Source organism: Brassica rapa, chromosome A03, assembly GCF_000309985.2.
Source record: "Brassica rapa cultivar Chiifu-401-42 chromosome A03, CAAS_Brap_v3.01, whole genome shotgun sequence".
NCBI lineage: Eukaryota > Viridiplantae > Streptophyta > Magnoliopsida > Brassicales > Brassicaceae > Brassica > Brassica rapa.
This window is the reverse complement of record NC_024797.2, coordinates 7,983,783-7,999,725: the sequence shown is the minus strand read 5'-3', so window position 1 is coordinate 7,999,725 and position 15,943 is coordinate 7,983,783. Positions and strand designations below refer to the sequence as shown.

Genomic DNA, 15,943 nt, shown 5'->3' with positions numbered 1-15,943 from the left:
CGTTTGCGGGAGGATAAAAAAAATTATTTTTTTTTCCAAAACAATATAAATACAAAAATAAAAAAATTCAATAAAAAAATTAAACTGAAATTATAAAAATGCTAAAATATATCAATTAAATTTTAATTAATATTATAAAACTTTAAAATAAAAATATTTTCTATATTTTTAAAAAATTTAAACTATAACTTTCTAAATATAAATTTTATATTTATTATAATATTATTATTTTTGATATTTTTATAATTGTATAAAATGTAAATATTGTTAATTTATTATTTAACTGCTGCTGCATTTGGTAGTTAACCAGTCATAAGTATCCCGCAAACGCACAAATTTTTAACCGCATAACCAGTCGTACAAATCTCTTAAAACCGCTAGAAACCGCAACCACCCGCATCCGCAAACTCCCGCAACCGCAACCGCTGCGGTTAAACCAGTCAGGCCCTAAATCATTAAACAATAAATTTTCAACATCAACTAATATAGTTTTAATTATCATTTGTTTTCTTCTGTTTCATTAATAATTAAGCAACACCAAATACTACGTTTGACCGGCCCTTTATATGTTTATGTACTAATGATCGGCTAATTATTGATAATTTATTTTTACGGAAGTGAAGAAAACAATTTAACAGTGGTTGCAGAGAAGTGATTAATTCCAAACTTGCTAGGACAATGCTTTGGATCCAATTACACTATACCAGGCCTCTTACAGCCGTTGGAAGTTTTTCTCAAAATTAGTTGTGAGTCTTTAAGCCGTAAAATATAAGGTAGTGAAATAAAATCACCTCTCCGCCGACAAAAAAAGGAAATAAATTCGTATTCCCAAACGTAATGTTGCTGCGCTTGATATTAAAAGATAGAGTTAGAGTGGTACGATTAAAAAAAACATGTTATTAGCCCTATAAAACAAACAATGTGAATTTTTGGCCAATAAAACCAATTTTCCCTATAAACAATCTATTTTTGCGAGCATACAATTACATACATGCTATACTTATAACTAAATAAATAAAACACGCCTTTTAAAGAAAATGCCTATAACATGTTTTTTTTGGCAAAAATAGATTGTTTATAGGGAAAATTGGTTTTATTGGCCAAAAATTCACATTGTTTGTTTTATAGGGCTAATAACATGTTTTTTTTAATCGTACCACTCTAACTCTATTTTTTAATATCAAGCGCAGCAACATTACGTTTGGGAATACGAATTTATTTCCTTTTTGGGAGTATTTATGCATCATATAAGTGTATATATAGGCATTTTACATATATTCCCCCGTTTAAAAACAAGAAAAGGGAAAAGAGCAAAACAAAAGATACAAATGAAACTTTATAAAGGGTAAACCCTTAACGCTTGTTATGTAAATGGTTTGACCCCGTCGGAATCTTTCTCTTCTCCGGCTTGAATCCTCCGGAGCCAATTAGACGTGTGGCATAAGAGTGGAGAAGCTCTCTGTCTCCTCTAGAAGGTCCGGAGAAATTTTTTGGTGTTTCAGCAGCATGGATTCTTGTGGCTTTGGAGGAAACAAAAACGAGAGTGAAGAGAAGAACAATTAGGCAAATAAGTCGAATCCGAATCATTTTTGTCTTTGTAGTAGTTTGTTTTTGTCTTGTTTTCTCATATAGAAGGTTAGGAAACTACACCAAACAAATAAATAAGTGAAGAAAAGAAACCTATTTGAAGAGAGATGGTTGCGAGGACTATGATAATTTAATTGATGCGCAAGCTTCCATACGGTGTTGTATTTGTTGCATTATTTATTCATGTCCGGACATGGATGGTCCACATCATAATTCTCTTCCATACGTTGTTGCATTTTTAAATTTAAATATTTTGTACAATCTCAACATTAAGCTCTAAGTTAGTTGCGACACCATAATCCTAACTCGAAAACAACCAGAATAATTTAAAATATATTATGTTACTACTATTTATTATTAATTCTCAAATAATGGTTATTATTTTATAAAACTTACAAATGTTACCAAATATGATTTTATTTTAATTAAATCTTCATTATGTACATAAATTTTAATTTCTAAAAAAGATACAAAGGTTTATATAAACTTATAATTATATTATGAAAGTATTAATAATTTCTTTAAAGTGTAATACAAATACTGAATTCTTAAGATATAGATCAAAATTATATAAAGTTTAACGAATAATTTATAAATTAAAAAGCTTAAAACAAAATGAAGAAAAACATTAGAAATTGAAGGAAAAGCTTCACCAATAATGCATCATTTTTCCTTCAAAATAATGTATCATTGGATAAGTATTTTCTCTTTTTTTTTTGAAGTTTTCTTTCAAAATGAAAGACCATTGGAGATGATCTTAGTATTGACCACCTTTTCGGATCATATTTAACACGAGGAAAATTGTTAGGATCGAAATATAGATCCTTTGTCTCACATACATTGAAACTTTTCTCAAGAAATAAAGTTCAAAAACGTGTTAAAAAAGGTCAAAAACATAAAAGATCTAATTTATATATTTTTTTTTAATTTTAAAAATAGTATTGGGCCGATTTATTGGGCCTCAACCCCACACGTGAGTCCATCTCAATGGTCTCTCACGTTTCGTTCAGGTCTCAGTCCTACTGTCAAAACTAACTAAGCTGAACCCAAACTAAAACCAGAACTTAACATCAGAAATGCTTACTCTCTTCCTCAAACTTCATATAAAAGACTAAAAGAACAGGAAGATTTGTATCTAACTAACCATTTCCTGTTCTTAAAAAAAAAAAAGACTAACCATTTCCTAACTTATTTTATGTCTCCTTTTTTCATGCAGGTGAAATTAATGTTAATAACAATCATATAAGTAAGTATCAATCATCATGCAAACTAAGCAAATCCATCCTCCCTCTGGAGAGAAGATAAAACATAAAATACTTGAAAGGAGAAAAGAAAGAAGATTGAAAATAGGGTTCAAATGTATCCCAAAAGAGAGAGAAGAACAATGATGGAGTATCAAGAGATGTATCTGGAAAAGAGATAAAACCAAACAACAACATAGAGTTTCTTATAACCTTTTTGTCTTTTCATTTTATTACTTAGTAAACCTGTTCTTTTCTGGCTGAGTTTTCATTTCCAGATTCTTAATCAGCTCCCGACGATTCCTCTCAGCTGCTGGGTCCGCCTTTGAAAGAAAAAACAAACAAACAGACAAATACACTCTGAGTCTTGACTATTGTTGCATTAACCAAACCCATGCAGAGCTAAAAACAGTAAATAGAAGGTTTCAATCTTACAGCAAGTAAACTAGCAAAGGTGTTGTTGAACAGCATGTCAGGAAGGTAACGCCTTAGTCCCCTTCGAGCCCTAATACATACCAGAATATAATATCAAGTTTGCTTGAGAACCAATAATTCAAAAAGATACAAAAGGTGTATAGCAAAAAAACCTGGGCTTGTAGGAGAGACTGGTGTAGCAGCCAACAAGAAGATTGAACAAGCTGGGACAAGGTCTGGCCATGGTGGTAAGATACATAAGCAGCCTTTTCAGGAGACCGTCTATGAAGAAAAAACGATCAGGCAAGACGCAGCAGTACTGAAGCCCCTCACCAGTGGACAGAATCTTGTTAATTATGAATACAGCAATCTGAAGAAGTGTTAGTTCAAAATGCTTTCCTTCTTGTCTAATTTACAGCAGGAGAAGGGAACGTACTGTTTTTGATTCTGTTGAGCCAATCTCGATGGCTTTTGTGCAATGTTGTAAACAACTTGTGTTCACAAGGTAACAAACAGCAGCTGGGTCTACAGGCTGTAAGAGAAGTGGGATGTTCTAAGTAAATTCAATAGCTTTTTGTGACAAATATATATTTTGTAAAAGAGGATGGTTTAGAATATGTATGTACCGGCCTCAACATATGAGCAATGACACCCAATGCACCAATCCTTAGGCATTCAAGACGCGGATCGGTGACATTAATGTCCATCAAAGGATAGAAATAGTATTGCATATCAGCTGCAACAACCAACATAAGATAAGATATTTCTTAGAAAGTGCAAAGAGCATCTCCTTGATACTCTTCAAAGAGTATATTACATATAGAAAATCAATATTATTTATTTATCTATACTATTATTTGCAAAATAAATTTTCGAAATCGAGCTCTCACGTTAAAAGTTAGAGTGGTTAATATCGTTTATACCCTTAATGAATAAAATGTATAAGGAAATTAAAAAATAAAAACGAAATTTTAATTTATTTGATTAGATAATTGATTAAAATTAATAATAGTAAGAATTATCCAAAATCTGAAAATACAATTTAAAAAAGAGATAATTTATATATATTATATTGTTATCTGAAAAAGTCTTTTAGTGAAAATTTAAAAACATAAATTATATAACTAAATATAATCAAATAAAGTCGTTTAGTGAAAATTTAAAAACATAAATTATGTAACTAAATATTAATCAAATAAAATTCTTAATTATATAATTAAAATAGAATATAGAATTATCCAAAATCTAAAAATATAATTAAAAAATATTTTCTATATATATATTATTATTTTTTATTGTTATCTGAAAAAATATTAGTAAAAAGTTAAAAAAACATAAATTATATACCTAAATATTAATCAAATTTTTTTTTAATTATATAATTAAAAATAAAATATTGAGTTATTTTAAGATTTATTTTAGTATAATGAATATAGTGTACAAATAACTTTTCAAAAATTTATGAAAATGTTTAAGTTCGCATCGCGGGCAAAACCCTAGTATTACAATATTTACGTAATAAAACTAAATCTTATCAAAACATATTGAACGTTTCTCAAACAAGAAACGATTTTCTTTCTTTTCCAGCTTTTCTTTTTCATTTAGTTGGTGGGATATTATAAGAAATACCATCAATAAATATGCTCTAGTATGATATAAAATAATATAGCAAATAAAAAGAGAATTTTTTGTTTCAATGAAGGAGGAAAACATACCCTTAAGAAAGCAGTTTCTTGTCTCCGGGTAATGAGTTATGCACTATAACAGGGAAAATAAGATAAACATCACAGAGCCAATTAAGGCTTAGGATTTTAAATGGTTCTTAAGTGAAGAAAGCAGAAAAAATGTGCGACTAAACAAAACCTGGAACAAAAGCAAAATGTTGTACACTCGAAGGTGCATCCAGTTCTGTGAGTAAACTGGACGTGAGGTGAGTGGGTAGATTTTCAAGATCTCCTGCATAAATTGAATGAAATTCAAAGTGAATATCACAAAGCGAGGGGCCTACAACGAAAGATGGATAGATCTTGAAAGTCTAATCAATCTAATAGGTTTTAAAATGCCAAAATATATCAGCATTTGTCATATGTGAAACCAAATTAGTAGGTAGGAACTGAACCTGCAACAGCATGGCCACTGTAAAATGAGATTTCCATAAAAGCCGAGGCAAGATCTCGAAATTTTTCCTATGCTGCCATGGAGAAAAGGTAGATAGTGACAGTATAAGTTTCTGACATTCCAAAAACAATATAAATTCTCACCTTCTAATATATAACTTTGTGATATTTCGTAAATATAAGATAAAAATAGAGTGATAGTCGTGGTCAATTCTGTCTAAGGTGTTAATAGATGATTTTCGATTATTACGAAGATTCTCTCTTTGAAATTCAGCTGTTCTAAAAATAAAGAAAATAATTTTATATGAGAAATCATTAGTCATACATACGCAAAATACACGTACGTGTGTTTTTAGATTTGATTTCCTATTTTTCATTTTTTTAATTATTTACCTATTTGGATTAATAATACAATCTAATGTTTGAAAGTAAAATAATTTTCACCAATGGACAATAAAGGCATAGTCAAATTATGTATATCGAAAAAGATTGTAAATGAACGGTCTAGAAAACCAAAGATAAAAGAAAATCTCAAATTTCAAAAATTCCAATTTTCCAAATCATTTTTTTTACATATATGTGAATCTTACCAAGATATATTTCTATACTTACATTAAAAAAATATGTTTGGCAATTAATTATATCTACCGTAAATTTGAAAAAAAAATTTCATACCATTTATTTGAAGATAAAACTTATAGTACATCAAGTGGCAACTCAATCCATAAAAACAAATCAAAATTTGGAACTATATGAGAGGTGGTTATTGACACACATTTTTATATCACAATTATGAAAATAAAACATACACATAAACGGAGAATATACAAAAGAACAAGACCTTAGCTTATCATATCATGAACAAAAGAGCAAACAAAAGAAGAATAACAATTGAATGTTGCTTAACATAAGAAAACACTATATCTCCAAAACATAAAATTGCGAAAATCGAGCAAACGCTACAATGCCAATAATCATAAAATAAAAACAAATGAAAGGAGGATAACAAATGAGTGTTTGTAATTATGATTAAAAAAAACCCGCAAGATCTTTAAATCCCACAAGAATTCTGAGAAGGGTACAATTAAAATAAGAATATGAATTGATCGTTTCTTATGATGAGAAATATCACTAAATCTCCTAAAGCCAAATATTTTTTTTCTTTCTGAAAGCCGATCTAATGATAAAATGTCAAAAAAATAAATGGATACAAACAAAAGAGAGGGAATGACAATTGTTTGTTTCTTGTATGCATGATCACAAGGAAGGCTAAATTTAAATAAAAGCAAGAATATTTTATGTCAGGCAACCAAATATAAGATGGATATGAACAAAATTGTCACAAATGAATGTCACAATGAGAGATTAAGATTTTGATGATATTTTTTTAGTCATATCCTTATTATCATACAATTGAAGGGGTAGGCCACTGACATAATTTTGTTCGATATCAAAATTTCACCCCGCTGAAAATAGTGACAGTCCTTCACAAGAGATTTAGTAGTCTATCAGACTTAAAAACACAAAGCATGTTAATTGATGCAACTAAGCAGGTAATCAATAGAAAAATAATAATAAATAAATAAACAGGTAATCAATAGAAAAATTAATAAACTAAAATCATATAGTAATGAAAACAGGGGATATAATATTTTTAGCGCTTACAATGGTGAGATTCTGCAGCGCGAAATCGAAGGTGGATGGGATATTTTTATGAAGATCATTGACCCACTTAATAATCATTCTTATGTCCGGTGAAAGTGGGACGGTGGAGGCTAAAGCAGAGGGAAGATTCACCCTGGATATAGTGTAGTCTTCGTAAAGGGAATCTGGTAGATTCACCATTTTTGAAAGTCGGAAGAAATTCTCTAGCCGATTTTTTTTCTCTGCGAGAGAAATAATTCAGATCAGAGTTTTGAGGCAGTTGATGAACGGGAGAAGAAATATATAGGGGCTAAGATGCACACATGCTTCAAATATGTAATTGACCAAAATTCTCTCTAATGATTTTTTTGGTTACGTATCAAAATATAATTGAATAATAATTGTCAAAGTAAGAAACTAATAATATTTTCAGAAAAAATACATGGAAAGAGAATTTATATGTTTGTTTTGTTAGATTTGTTCTATCTTCTTATAATAAATCTTAATATGCGTTTGACCAGAAATATGTTATCATATCTACAGACCGGGGAAGAATCTAGAAAACATACTTACTGGATGCACTATTAATAACAAATTAGATTTTATCCGCATTTTAAAAGGGAGAAATAATTTTGACAAAACATTAATCTATTCTAATCTTTTTTACACTGGTAAAATTTTTAAAAATATTATTTACAGTCCAAATTTTATAATCCACATTTAATATTCTCGTATTGATCTAAATATTGTGTATGTTTGATGGAAAAATTCACAATTATCCACAAAATATGTAGAATTTACAATAATTTAATTATATAATTATATTTATTCAATATAAAAATATTGTTATTTTTATTTATCATTTTAATTAAAATGTAATAAATAAATGTATAATCATATTTGATAGTGATTTTGAATTTAATTATTTAATTTAAAATAGATACTAAGAAGATTTTTATAAGATATTTTATATTTGAAAAATAATATATGTTTATAAATAAAATTAAAAATATATTGAAAGACAATATAAATTAATTATCTTATAACTAATTTTACTAGATTGATTTAAGGTTAATACCCTTACTGAAAATCTGAAAATGCAAAAAATTACAATAGCATAAATCGTAAATAAAAAGTTACCTAAATTTTAATTCAATAATGTACTTCAGTTTTAATTGAATAGATATAAAAATATATGAAAATAGAACTCGGGTTATTAAAGGTGCACAAACTAACTTTTAACATGTCATTTAATAAAGTTTAGTGTTTTCAACAAAAATTTTGATTTTTAATATTTTTACAAGTGCACATGCCCCATTGTTTATAAGATCCATTTTCCCTTGTGCATGGATGTGTCCTTATCTATTGATATATTACATGAGTTTAAAAAATCAGTTTACAGTTATGGTTAGGATCAATTTTGTTCTTTTTGGTTCTCTTTTTGAACCTACGGTTCTTTTTTTTAGATATATAGTTTTTTTTTCATCAACATATAGACTTAACTAAGACTCTTTTCATATATAGTCTTTGACACTTAAGAAATAAGACTGGATTTTATTTTCTTATGGTGAGACTTTGTGAGATTAAAAAAATTTATGGATGAAAAGAAAGTAATCTTTTATGTTTCTTTGTGATGTGTTTAGAGTTATTTAGAAGTTTTTGAGAGCCAGTTACTCCTTAACCACTCTAGTGGTGTTTTTTTTTGAGGTGGTGGAAAAAAATGTGAAGTGCTATATTTCTGGTGTAAAGTTTGATGACAAATTAATAAAGCGTTCATGGCAATGTCGCTGGAAGAAGAGAAAGCGTCTTTTAAGAGCATCTCAAACCCAACTGCATAATTTACTGCAAAATGATGTAAATTATGCAATTATGAAAAACAAAAATGCATTACTCCATATTGCAGTAAACAAAAAATACATTACTCCATTTTGCAGTAAATTTTGCAGTTGGGTTGGGGATGCTCTAACGCTATCACATATTCCTTAATATTTTTCCCGTGAGAGGAACAAGATATTCATGATAACACTTAATACATAACGTCAAATCATGTTGAATTTTATTTTGGAAATACCAATACAGTTGCAAGTGTGTGATTGTGTAGATGTGTAGTGTCATTTACATATAGATTTCAGTTCACATTTAAATATGAGCACGACTTTGAACAAGTTATGATGACTTTAAATAAATGGAGAATTATCATTGATTTATGGTTGAAACATCTTATGGGTTGTGTGTTTGAAGGTGTTCTAATTTCGGTATTCAATCATTTTTGAGTCTTTTGTAACGTTAAAGTCTTTTCATGTAAAACAACATTTGGATAGAATTTGAGGCGTGATGAGAAATGATTGGAACAAAACAACCTCAAATGGAGTTCAGATCGATCAAACCAATGCATGAAAAAACATCGAGAAATTATGGATTGACCAGAAACAATGAGACCAAACATTATGCACACAGATCGATCGATCTATTTTTATGATCCATCAATTCCAGACCTATGGTTCAAATAAAGAAGGATATCTTCCTGACCATGGTGTGATTTTTACATATTCACCATAATTTCAGCTATTGTTAGGCTACACTTTCTTTTTCAAAATAGTTTGTGGAGCCCTTTTAATTTTGGAAAGACGAAGTTTTGAGTCTACCTCTTGAAAAAATTTCTAGACCCAATTTTTATTTTCTTTATACGATTATCTATTATTTTTCGTTGATCCGAGTTTTCTCTAATTCCATGTCTGAGACATCTGGAAATTTGTTGAATACTAATTCAAATTTAGATTTTCAACAGAATTCATGGATTACTGAAATTTATTTGTTATAATAGGGGATAATCTGTCGATTTTTTCATTTGAATTGGTTTTAGTACTAATTTAGTCTTTGTACATGTGAAAGTAAGGGTTAATACTTGGGAAAATGTTAGTCTTAAGATGTTTTCGGACAATAGATATTTAATACTCCCTCTGCTTCTACATATATAAAGTTTTAGGGAGTTTTTGATGTTTCAAAATAGATGATGTTTTCATATATCAATGCACTTTTTCATTTTATCAAAAACGTGTAACCAATGATATTTTGTAGTATGTTTTGTGATTGGTTGAATAACTTTTAATTTATATTTTAATGATATTTTTAAGATAAAAAACATGTTTCTTAATAGTTGCGCACAATCTTAAAACTTCATGTATTTTAAAACAGAGGGAGTAAGAATTGTAATTTTAAGAACAAAAAACAATTTGAAAGCATATATTTTTGTATTTTGTTTTATTTAAACATCCGACCGAAGACATAAACTGATCGGCAATTTTTTTAAATTTAATCAGTTTTCAGTTCGGTTCAGTTCGGTAATTAACTGATCGGTTTGGAACATAGCAAAACAATCTGAATAAACCGAAATTTACACCCGTTTTTCTCTCTACTAAATTAACCAAATAAACCAATATATAAACAATTTCGGTTTTGATAAAAAAAAAAACAATTTCGCTTTAATTCGGAATTAACAATAACAGTCAAAACTGAACAGAGTAATCCAAACTCTTAACCAAACCAAAATTTAGATAGTTTACTTTGGTGACATTTTTTCAGAACCGAAAAAACCGTATAAACCGAATGCCGAGCTTTATAATTTTTTTTTTTGAATTATACAGAAGTATCTTGACCCAATAGAAGTGATCCAGACTAGTCACGTGTTGCCACATGTCGGTCCTCTGTCCCTGGCGATGCCGAAATGTTAATTCTCCAGTAGCCAGAATTCGAACCCAGGTGGCGGTAACCTTTACCACTAGAACTAGAAGCCCCGGTTAGCTTTATAATTTTTGCATGTCAAATTGCAAAACTACAACTACCACAAACTCCAAATAAATCTTATTATTCAAGTGATAAAGAGAAAACAAAAACACACTGCGACACTCAAAGATGATCCATCAAGCTTTGGCTCTCCCCCGTTTGGCTCACCCATTTCTCACTAGAGGTAAAGTTTCAGTTTTTCCTTCTGGGTTTTCGATTCTCTATCTTCCTCAGTTCAATTCATCTCTACTTCTCTCTCGGGATCGCGTCAATCTCGACTTACATTTTGACAAAATTGACTCTGTTTCACTAATGCAAAAAAAAAAAAACAATCCTTTAGTGTCCTAACGATCCTTATTCTCGAAATTTGAAGGATTTGGGTCTAATGGAGGCGTGTTTCTCCATCAGTCCCGAACAAAGAACCAAGGAGTAGCATTTTCAGCTGCTGATGATGATCGATTCGCCAGTTCCAAGTCGATTCAGACAAGGTTATCTCTGTTTTTAAAGCTCCTTGTGTGAAGTTCTTGAGAAAGTTTATGACTTTAGTTATGTATCAAGCTACTGCTCTTATAGGAAAGTAGTGGAGCATGTGTGTTTACTGAAAGCGAAGCAGAGTTTGTTGTCTGAGGAGAAGGAAAAAGATATGCTTGACTATCTTTACACTTCTCAGTACCAAATGAGAGGCATTGTCGCTATCTCTGTAGGTGAGCCTCCGAGTACTCCCATTATATTAAAAAAGCAATCTTTATCGATTCAGTTTTACTCTCACAGGTAGCATTGGTGATAAAAGCAGTGGAGACTTCACACACGCTCTCTTTGTGCGGTTCCAGAGGAAGGAAGACCTTGAGATGTTCTATGAGAACCCTCTCTTCTTGAAAGTTCTCAACGAACATGTAACACCATTCTGCCATGTATGCCCTCTCACATGTAAAACGCCATTCCTCTCATTAGCCCTGTCTTCTCGCCTTCTTATTCTTCTTGTTCTTCTCTACTTAGATGTCTCGTCCTTAATGCTTCAGGGGCTAACTAATGTGGACTATGAATCAGAGGTTGAAGATGACATCCTTTCAATATTTCGAAAGGGCGAGGTATGAATCATACTCTATGATCAGTTCATTTTTTATTCTGAGTAAATAGACAGTTACTTCCCTGTTGCAGGAGTACAACTACGGCGAGGAGTTTGTTCTTCTAGTTACTTTTGCCAAGAACGCTTCAGAGAAGAACATTAAAGATGCAATGGATTCTTTTGCGCAGCTAACTTCATCTCTTCCATCTTTAATTGTTCAGTCCACACAAGGTGCCTATAAACATTACTTTAGAGTTTAGACATTCATAAGATCTATGTATAGCCAACATCAAGTTGATTCTAATAGCCATTTGATTATTTTATGTTCAGGTTCAAACTTTAACGAGAGCAGTGAGGAATTCACACATGCCGCAGTAGTTCGATTCCGTTCCTGTAATCATTTTTCCAAATTTACCAACAGTTTGTTTTCCTCACTTAAGTCTCATTCTCATTCTTGCTTATGCCACTTCCTGCAGTTGACGCCATGGAGATTTTCGTTGAGGGCAGAGAGTATAAAGATGTAAGACCTTTTCTGAACTTGAACCTTTATAACTCACTTCATATTATATGTTACAAGATTGAATAGAGACACTTTTTTATTTCAGATGTGGAGATGTCAATTCGAGCCGTTCGTAGAGAAAACAGTAGCTCTTCATTTCTCTGTGGATCCTGTGGGTACAGATGTCATGTGAGTCCATATCACACAACATTTCAAAGTTTCAACCAGACATGTAAAGGTTTCTTGCAATGCATTCTCAACAAGGTTCTCACTGTTTCTTCTGATACAACAAAACTTGTTGGTTGCAGTAAAATTCATATATATTTTGTTGCTAGTCCTTCTCAAAAACAAACTTGCCACATGAAAAAGCTTGACAAGATCACCTCTCTTATCTAGTTACACTGGACCATACCTAGTTACAGTGTCACCTCTCTTGTCACCAGTCAAAGGAAGGCAAAGTATATTTGGAGATAATCTCTAACCTCAATGTTAAATTCAGACTTCAATGGCCTGGTTTATTATCTAAACTTCAATGTTTAGATACTATATTTCAACCAGTATAAGATGAGCTTATAAGAGAAGATGTGGAATCTAGGCTCAAATACAACGGACCACATATTGTTTACACATTCTGAGCTCTGTGTCTCAATTTGTTGAGGCATAAGGAAAATGGATTACTAATGCGAATGAGAGTTGAATGTTATCCAGGGTTCAGTTCAGTTGGTTGATGTTGGCTTGGCAACAGACTAAGCAAAATTGAATATTAAGAAAAGTAAGTAGTAAATTTTGAAGGATAAAATGTCAATGTAACAACACATGATACTTAATGTTTTTTAAATGGGATGCGTATAAATACTTAGCAATATTTTAGACCAGCCTCATGTAATAGTATCCTCATTATAGATTTTTCAACATATGTATCTCATAAAAAAATAAAAAATAAAACTGAATGAATATCTTAATTGTTGACAAATTCTCCCCAAAATATTTCAAAATATCTCATTTGAAATATTTTGGATGAATTTCTCATAAATTGATATATGCATTCAATTAAAGATATTTCATTTTCTTATATTTTTGGTTATAAAACATTTATGTTGAGAAATTTCATGGTTTTGTAACACTGTGGTATACAAAAATGTTTAAAAAATTAGTTTGACTATTTATATAATCAAAGTACACTTATCTTTTTCAGATACACATCTACAGAGAAATTTAGAATTTGTGTTTTATCTAAATTAGTTAAAAGATGAGTGACTTATTAAAAAACCATCCGTGATATCGTGCGAGTTAAAGCTAGAAAACGATTATGTGATAATTATAGAGCCAGTGAACAAGTTTTTTTAGTCTGCAAGAAATTGACGCTCTCAACATGCGGGGTGGAATGTGTCTTGGGGCTCTAAAATTTTCAACATAGATATTAAGAAAAATAAGTATATTGTAATTTTTAGGTATTTTCAAATTGAAAATCTTATTAAAAATATAAAAATATCTCAAATTTTTTATTTTGTAAATTTTCATGTTTAGAAACTTGCATTTGGATATGTTCTTAGATAACTGGATACATTTGCTTATCGTTATAAGTTTTACACATTGTTGACATGTATTAAAAGATATATATATGCCTCGACAAAATTCAGTTTTAAGGAAAAGGTTACAAACAGGTGAACAACTAATCCATTGTCCAAGAAAAAACAGAAAATCAAAATGAGAATGCAAGAAGACAATACATATAAATTTTGTTTATTGTGCTCTCTTAATAAAGAGATTGAAGTTTCTGAAAGGGGAACTCTTTTTCTTGTTTCAAGCCGTGGACACGAAGTCACGACTCATATTATTCTATCAGACACGAACATCTTATAGATCATATTCATATTGATCAATCCTCTCGCTTGAGTATATTTTGATGAGATAATGTTTGGACTCGGTTCTACGCCGTTCTTTGAGCCTGATCCTGCATGGAATCAAAATAAATGAAACGTTTACCCATAGATTCAGGCATTTCTTATATATCCAGACCATGCATAATTAAAATTTTGAATTAAAATAGTAAGAAAAAAAATAGTGTTTATTCCTCCGTATTAAAAGCAAAATGAATATTCATTTTTGCAAAATGAGTATTTTAGATTTGGCTTTGTTAGAAAAGAAAACACATTTTTTTTTGTAAGAAGCTTTATAATTGTGATTTGTGACGACGTAGTATGAATGGTAAAAAGAATGTCAGCATAATATAAGATCTGAAATATTGTTCCAGCGAAACTAATGGAAATTGCAGCTAAAACGTTTTTACTTTACTCATCACATTTAAGAGATGAGTTGAACAAAGTTACATAGTTGAACAAAAGAAACATACCATGATAACGATGATGAAGTGATGAGTTGCCAAAGAAGCCATAGCTACTTCTCTCTTTCTCAGCCCAGTTTGTCTGCAGTTTCACAGCTTCGTGTACATATAAGTCGCTGGAAATTTTAAAGATTAACAAATTACATTTTTAAATGTAATTAGAAATTCAAGAAATAAAATGATTCGTGTAGTTAGGTATATGCATAAAGAATCATAGATCTGTGGTATATACTAGAATATTGATGAGCATGCTTATACGGCTGATGAAGAATGATGATGTTAATAATAAAACAAGAACATAGAACTTACAGGTTCATTGAACCTGGCTGCCTTTTGTTCATCCACACAAAGGCGCTAAAGGAGGGAAAAACCACAAGTGTGGTTCAGATTTATATATAGACGCGACAATTTTAATTTCTCCTTCATCAACTTTTGAAATATATCTTATATATTAAAACATAAATCACGATCTTGATTCATGTGACATTTTTCTAAAAATGAACATAATGAACATATTCTTAGAAAATCATGTTACATTTAATCTCTAATCTTATAATTTAAATTTTAGATCTACCAGAAATTTTTATTGGGATATCAATAATTAGATTTAAAGAATAAATGATTCATTAGATTTATAGATAGTATAAATAAATAGATATAATTTAATGTTGTAATACTATACCTCCATATGTCAAATATTTAAATATTTGTCGATGTTAACTTTTAAAATTATTAAGATTTTTTTTAAAAAATAACCAAAATCATATTATCTAACAATGAATAATTTTTGCTACCTTAAACCAATGAAAACAAATTTTAAACTACATAGTTTATTTTAAAAATTAAACAAAAACTAAATGTTTAATTATTTACTCGATATTATAAAAATATAAAGCAGAAAGTTTAATTTTTTAGAAAAACATCTAAATTTGTGAAATGTTACATTATCTTTGAATATGACATTAAAAACAATATTTTACTAATCTTTATATATATAGTTACGATTTTAATAATAAAATAATAATCTAAAAATATATATATAGAAGAAGATACAAATACATGTAAAAGTTTAAAATAATCTATTCAATGAAAAAAATATACCGTAAACTTATTATGTTTTAAAAATTGATAGACACATATATTATAATATATACCAATTTAGAATTGAAAACAAAATATTTATATAAAAATAAATGAAAACAAAAACCCGCACGGTTGCGCGGATCGAGATCTAGTTTTTCTTAAAAA

The 15,943-nt window shown here is 29.8% G+C and overlaps 3 protein-coding genes across 6 annotated transcripts; 1 reads left to right on the top strand and 2 right to left on the bottom strand.

Annotated features, from left to right (window-relative positions):
- Positions 1-1,206: 1,206 nt before the first annotated feature.
- Positions 1,207-10,688, bottom strand: LOC103857430 (CCR4-NOT transcription complex subunit 9). The gene is made up of 9 exons (XM_009134608.2): positions 7,025-10,688; positions 5,362-5,433; positions 5,106-5,198; positions 4,958-5,000; positions 3,869-3,978; positions 3,679-3,774; positions 3,416-3,612; positions 3,264-3,333; positions 1,207-3,151 (listed from the first exon to the last, which is right to left on the bottom strand). Exons 1-9 carry the CDS (start codon positions 7,202-7,204, stop codon positions 3,062-3,064), a joined length of 951 nt encoding a protein of 316 aa, XP_009132856.1. The 5' UTR covers positions 7,205-10,688; the 3' UTR covers positions 1,207-3,061.
- A 129-nt stretch (positions 10,689-10,817) lies between these two features.
- LOC103857429 lies at positions 10,818-12,733 on the top strand. 4 transcript variants are annotated; one of them, XM_009134605.3, is made up of 9 exons: positions 10,819-10,970; positions 11,160-11,274; positions 11,345-11,490; positions 11,558-11,697; positions 11,806-11,874; positions 11,945-12,083; positions 12,183-12,245; positions 12,329-12,372; positions 12,458-12,733. In XM_009134605.3, exons 1-9 carry the CDS (start codon positions 10,916-10,918, stop codon positions 12,542-12,544), a joined length of 858 nt encoding a protein of 285 aa, XP_009132853.1. In that variant the 5' UTR covers positions 10,819-10,915; the 3' UTR covers positions 12,545-12,733. The 4 variants fall into 4 exon arrangements, with proteins under 4 accessions (XP_033142154.1, XP_009132853.1, XP_033142155.1 ...); XM_009134606.3 differs by having other exon boundaries at positions 10,820-10,970; positions 11,360-11,490; XM_033286263.1 differs by having other exon boundaries at positions 10,818-10,970; positions 12,183-12,372; positions 12,458-12,689.
- Positions 12,734-13,947: 1,214 nt separating this feature from the next.
- Positions 13,948-15,306, bottom strand: LOC103857428. The gene is made up of 3 exons (XM_009134604.3): positions 15,005-15,306; positions 14,705-14,811; positions 13,948-14,305 (listed from the first exon to the last, which is right to left on the bottom strand). The coding sequence occupies exons 1-3, from the start codon at positions 15,034-15,036 to the stop codon at positions 14,181-14,183; spliced, it is 264 nt and encodes an 87-aa protein (XP_009132852.1). The 5' UTR covers positions 15,037-15,306; the 3' UTR covers positions 13,948-14,180.
- Positions 15,307-15,943: the final 637 nt, after the last annotated feature.

Bases quoted from the DNA above. Each gene is read 5' to 3' on its own strand.
- LOC103857428 (XM_009134604.3), bottom strand. From the start codon at position 15,036: ATGAACAAAAGGCAGCCAGGTTCAATGAACCT. The intron at 14,812-15,004 runs GTAAGTTCTATG...TAAAATTTCCAG, and splicing joins CAGCCAGGTTCAATGAACCT to CGACTTATATGTACACGAAG. The intron at 14,306-14,704 runs GTATGTTTCTTT...GATTCCATGCAG, and splicing joins ACTTCATCATCGTTATCATG to GATCAGGCTCAAAGAACGGC.
- LOC103857429 (XM_033286263.1), top strand. From the start codon at position 10,916: ATGATCCATCAAGCTTTGGCTCTCCCCCGTTTGGCTCACCCATTTCTC. The intron at 11,275-11,344 runs GTTATCTCTGTT...TTATGTATCAAG, and splicing joins TCCAAGTCGATTCAGACAAG to CTACTGCTCTTATAGGAAAG. The intron at 11,491-11,557 runs GTGAGCCTCCGA...TTACTCTCACAG, and splicing joins CATTGTCGCTATCTCTGTAG to GTAGCATTGGTGATAAAAGC.
- LOC103857430 (XM_009134608.2), bottom strand. From the start codon at position 7,204: ATGGTGAATCTACCAGATTCCCTTTACGAAGACTACACTATATCCAGG. The intron at 5,199-5,361 runs GTTCAGTTCCTA...CAATTTATGCAG, and splicing joins CAGTGGCCATGCTGTTGCAG to GAGATCTTGAAAATCTACCC. The intron at 3,775-3,868 runs GTACATACATAT...CTTCTCTTACAG, and splicing joins TTGCTCATATGTTGAGGCCG to CCTGTAGACCCAGCTGCTGT.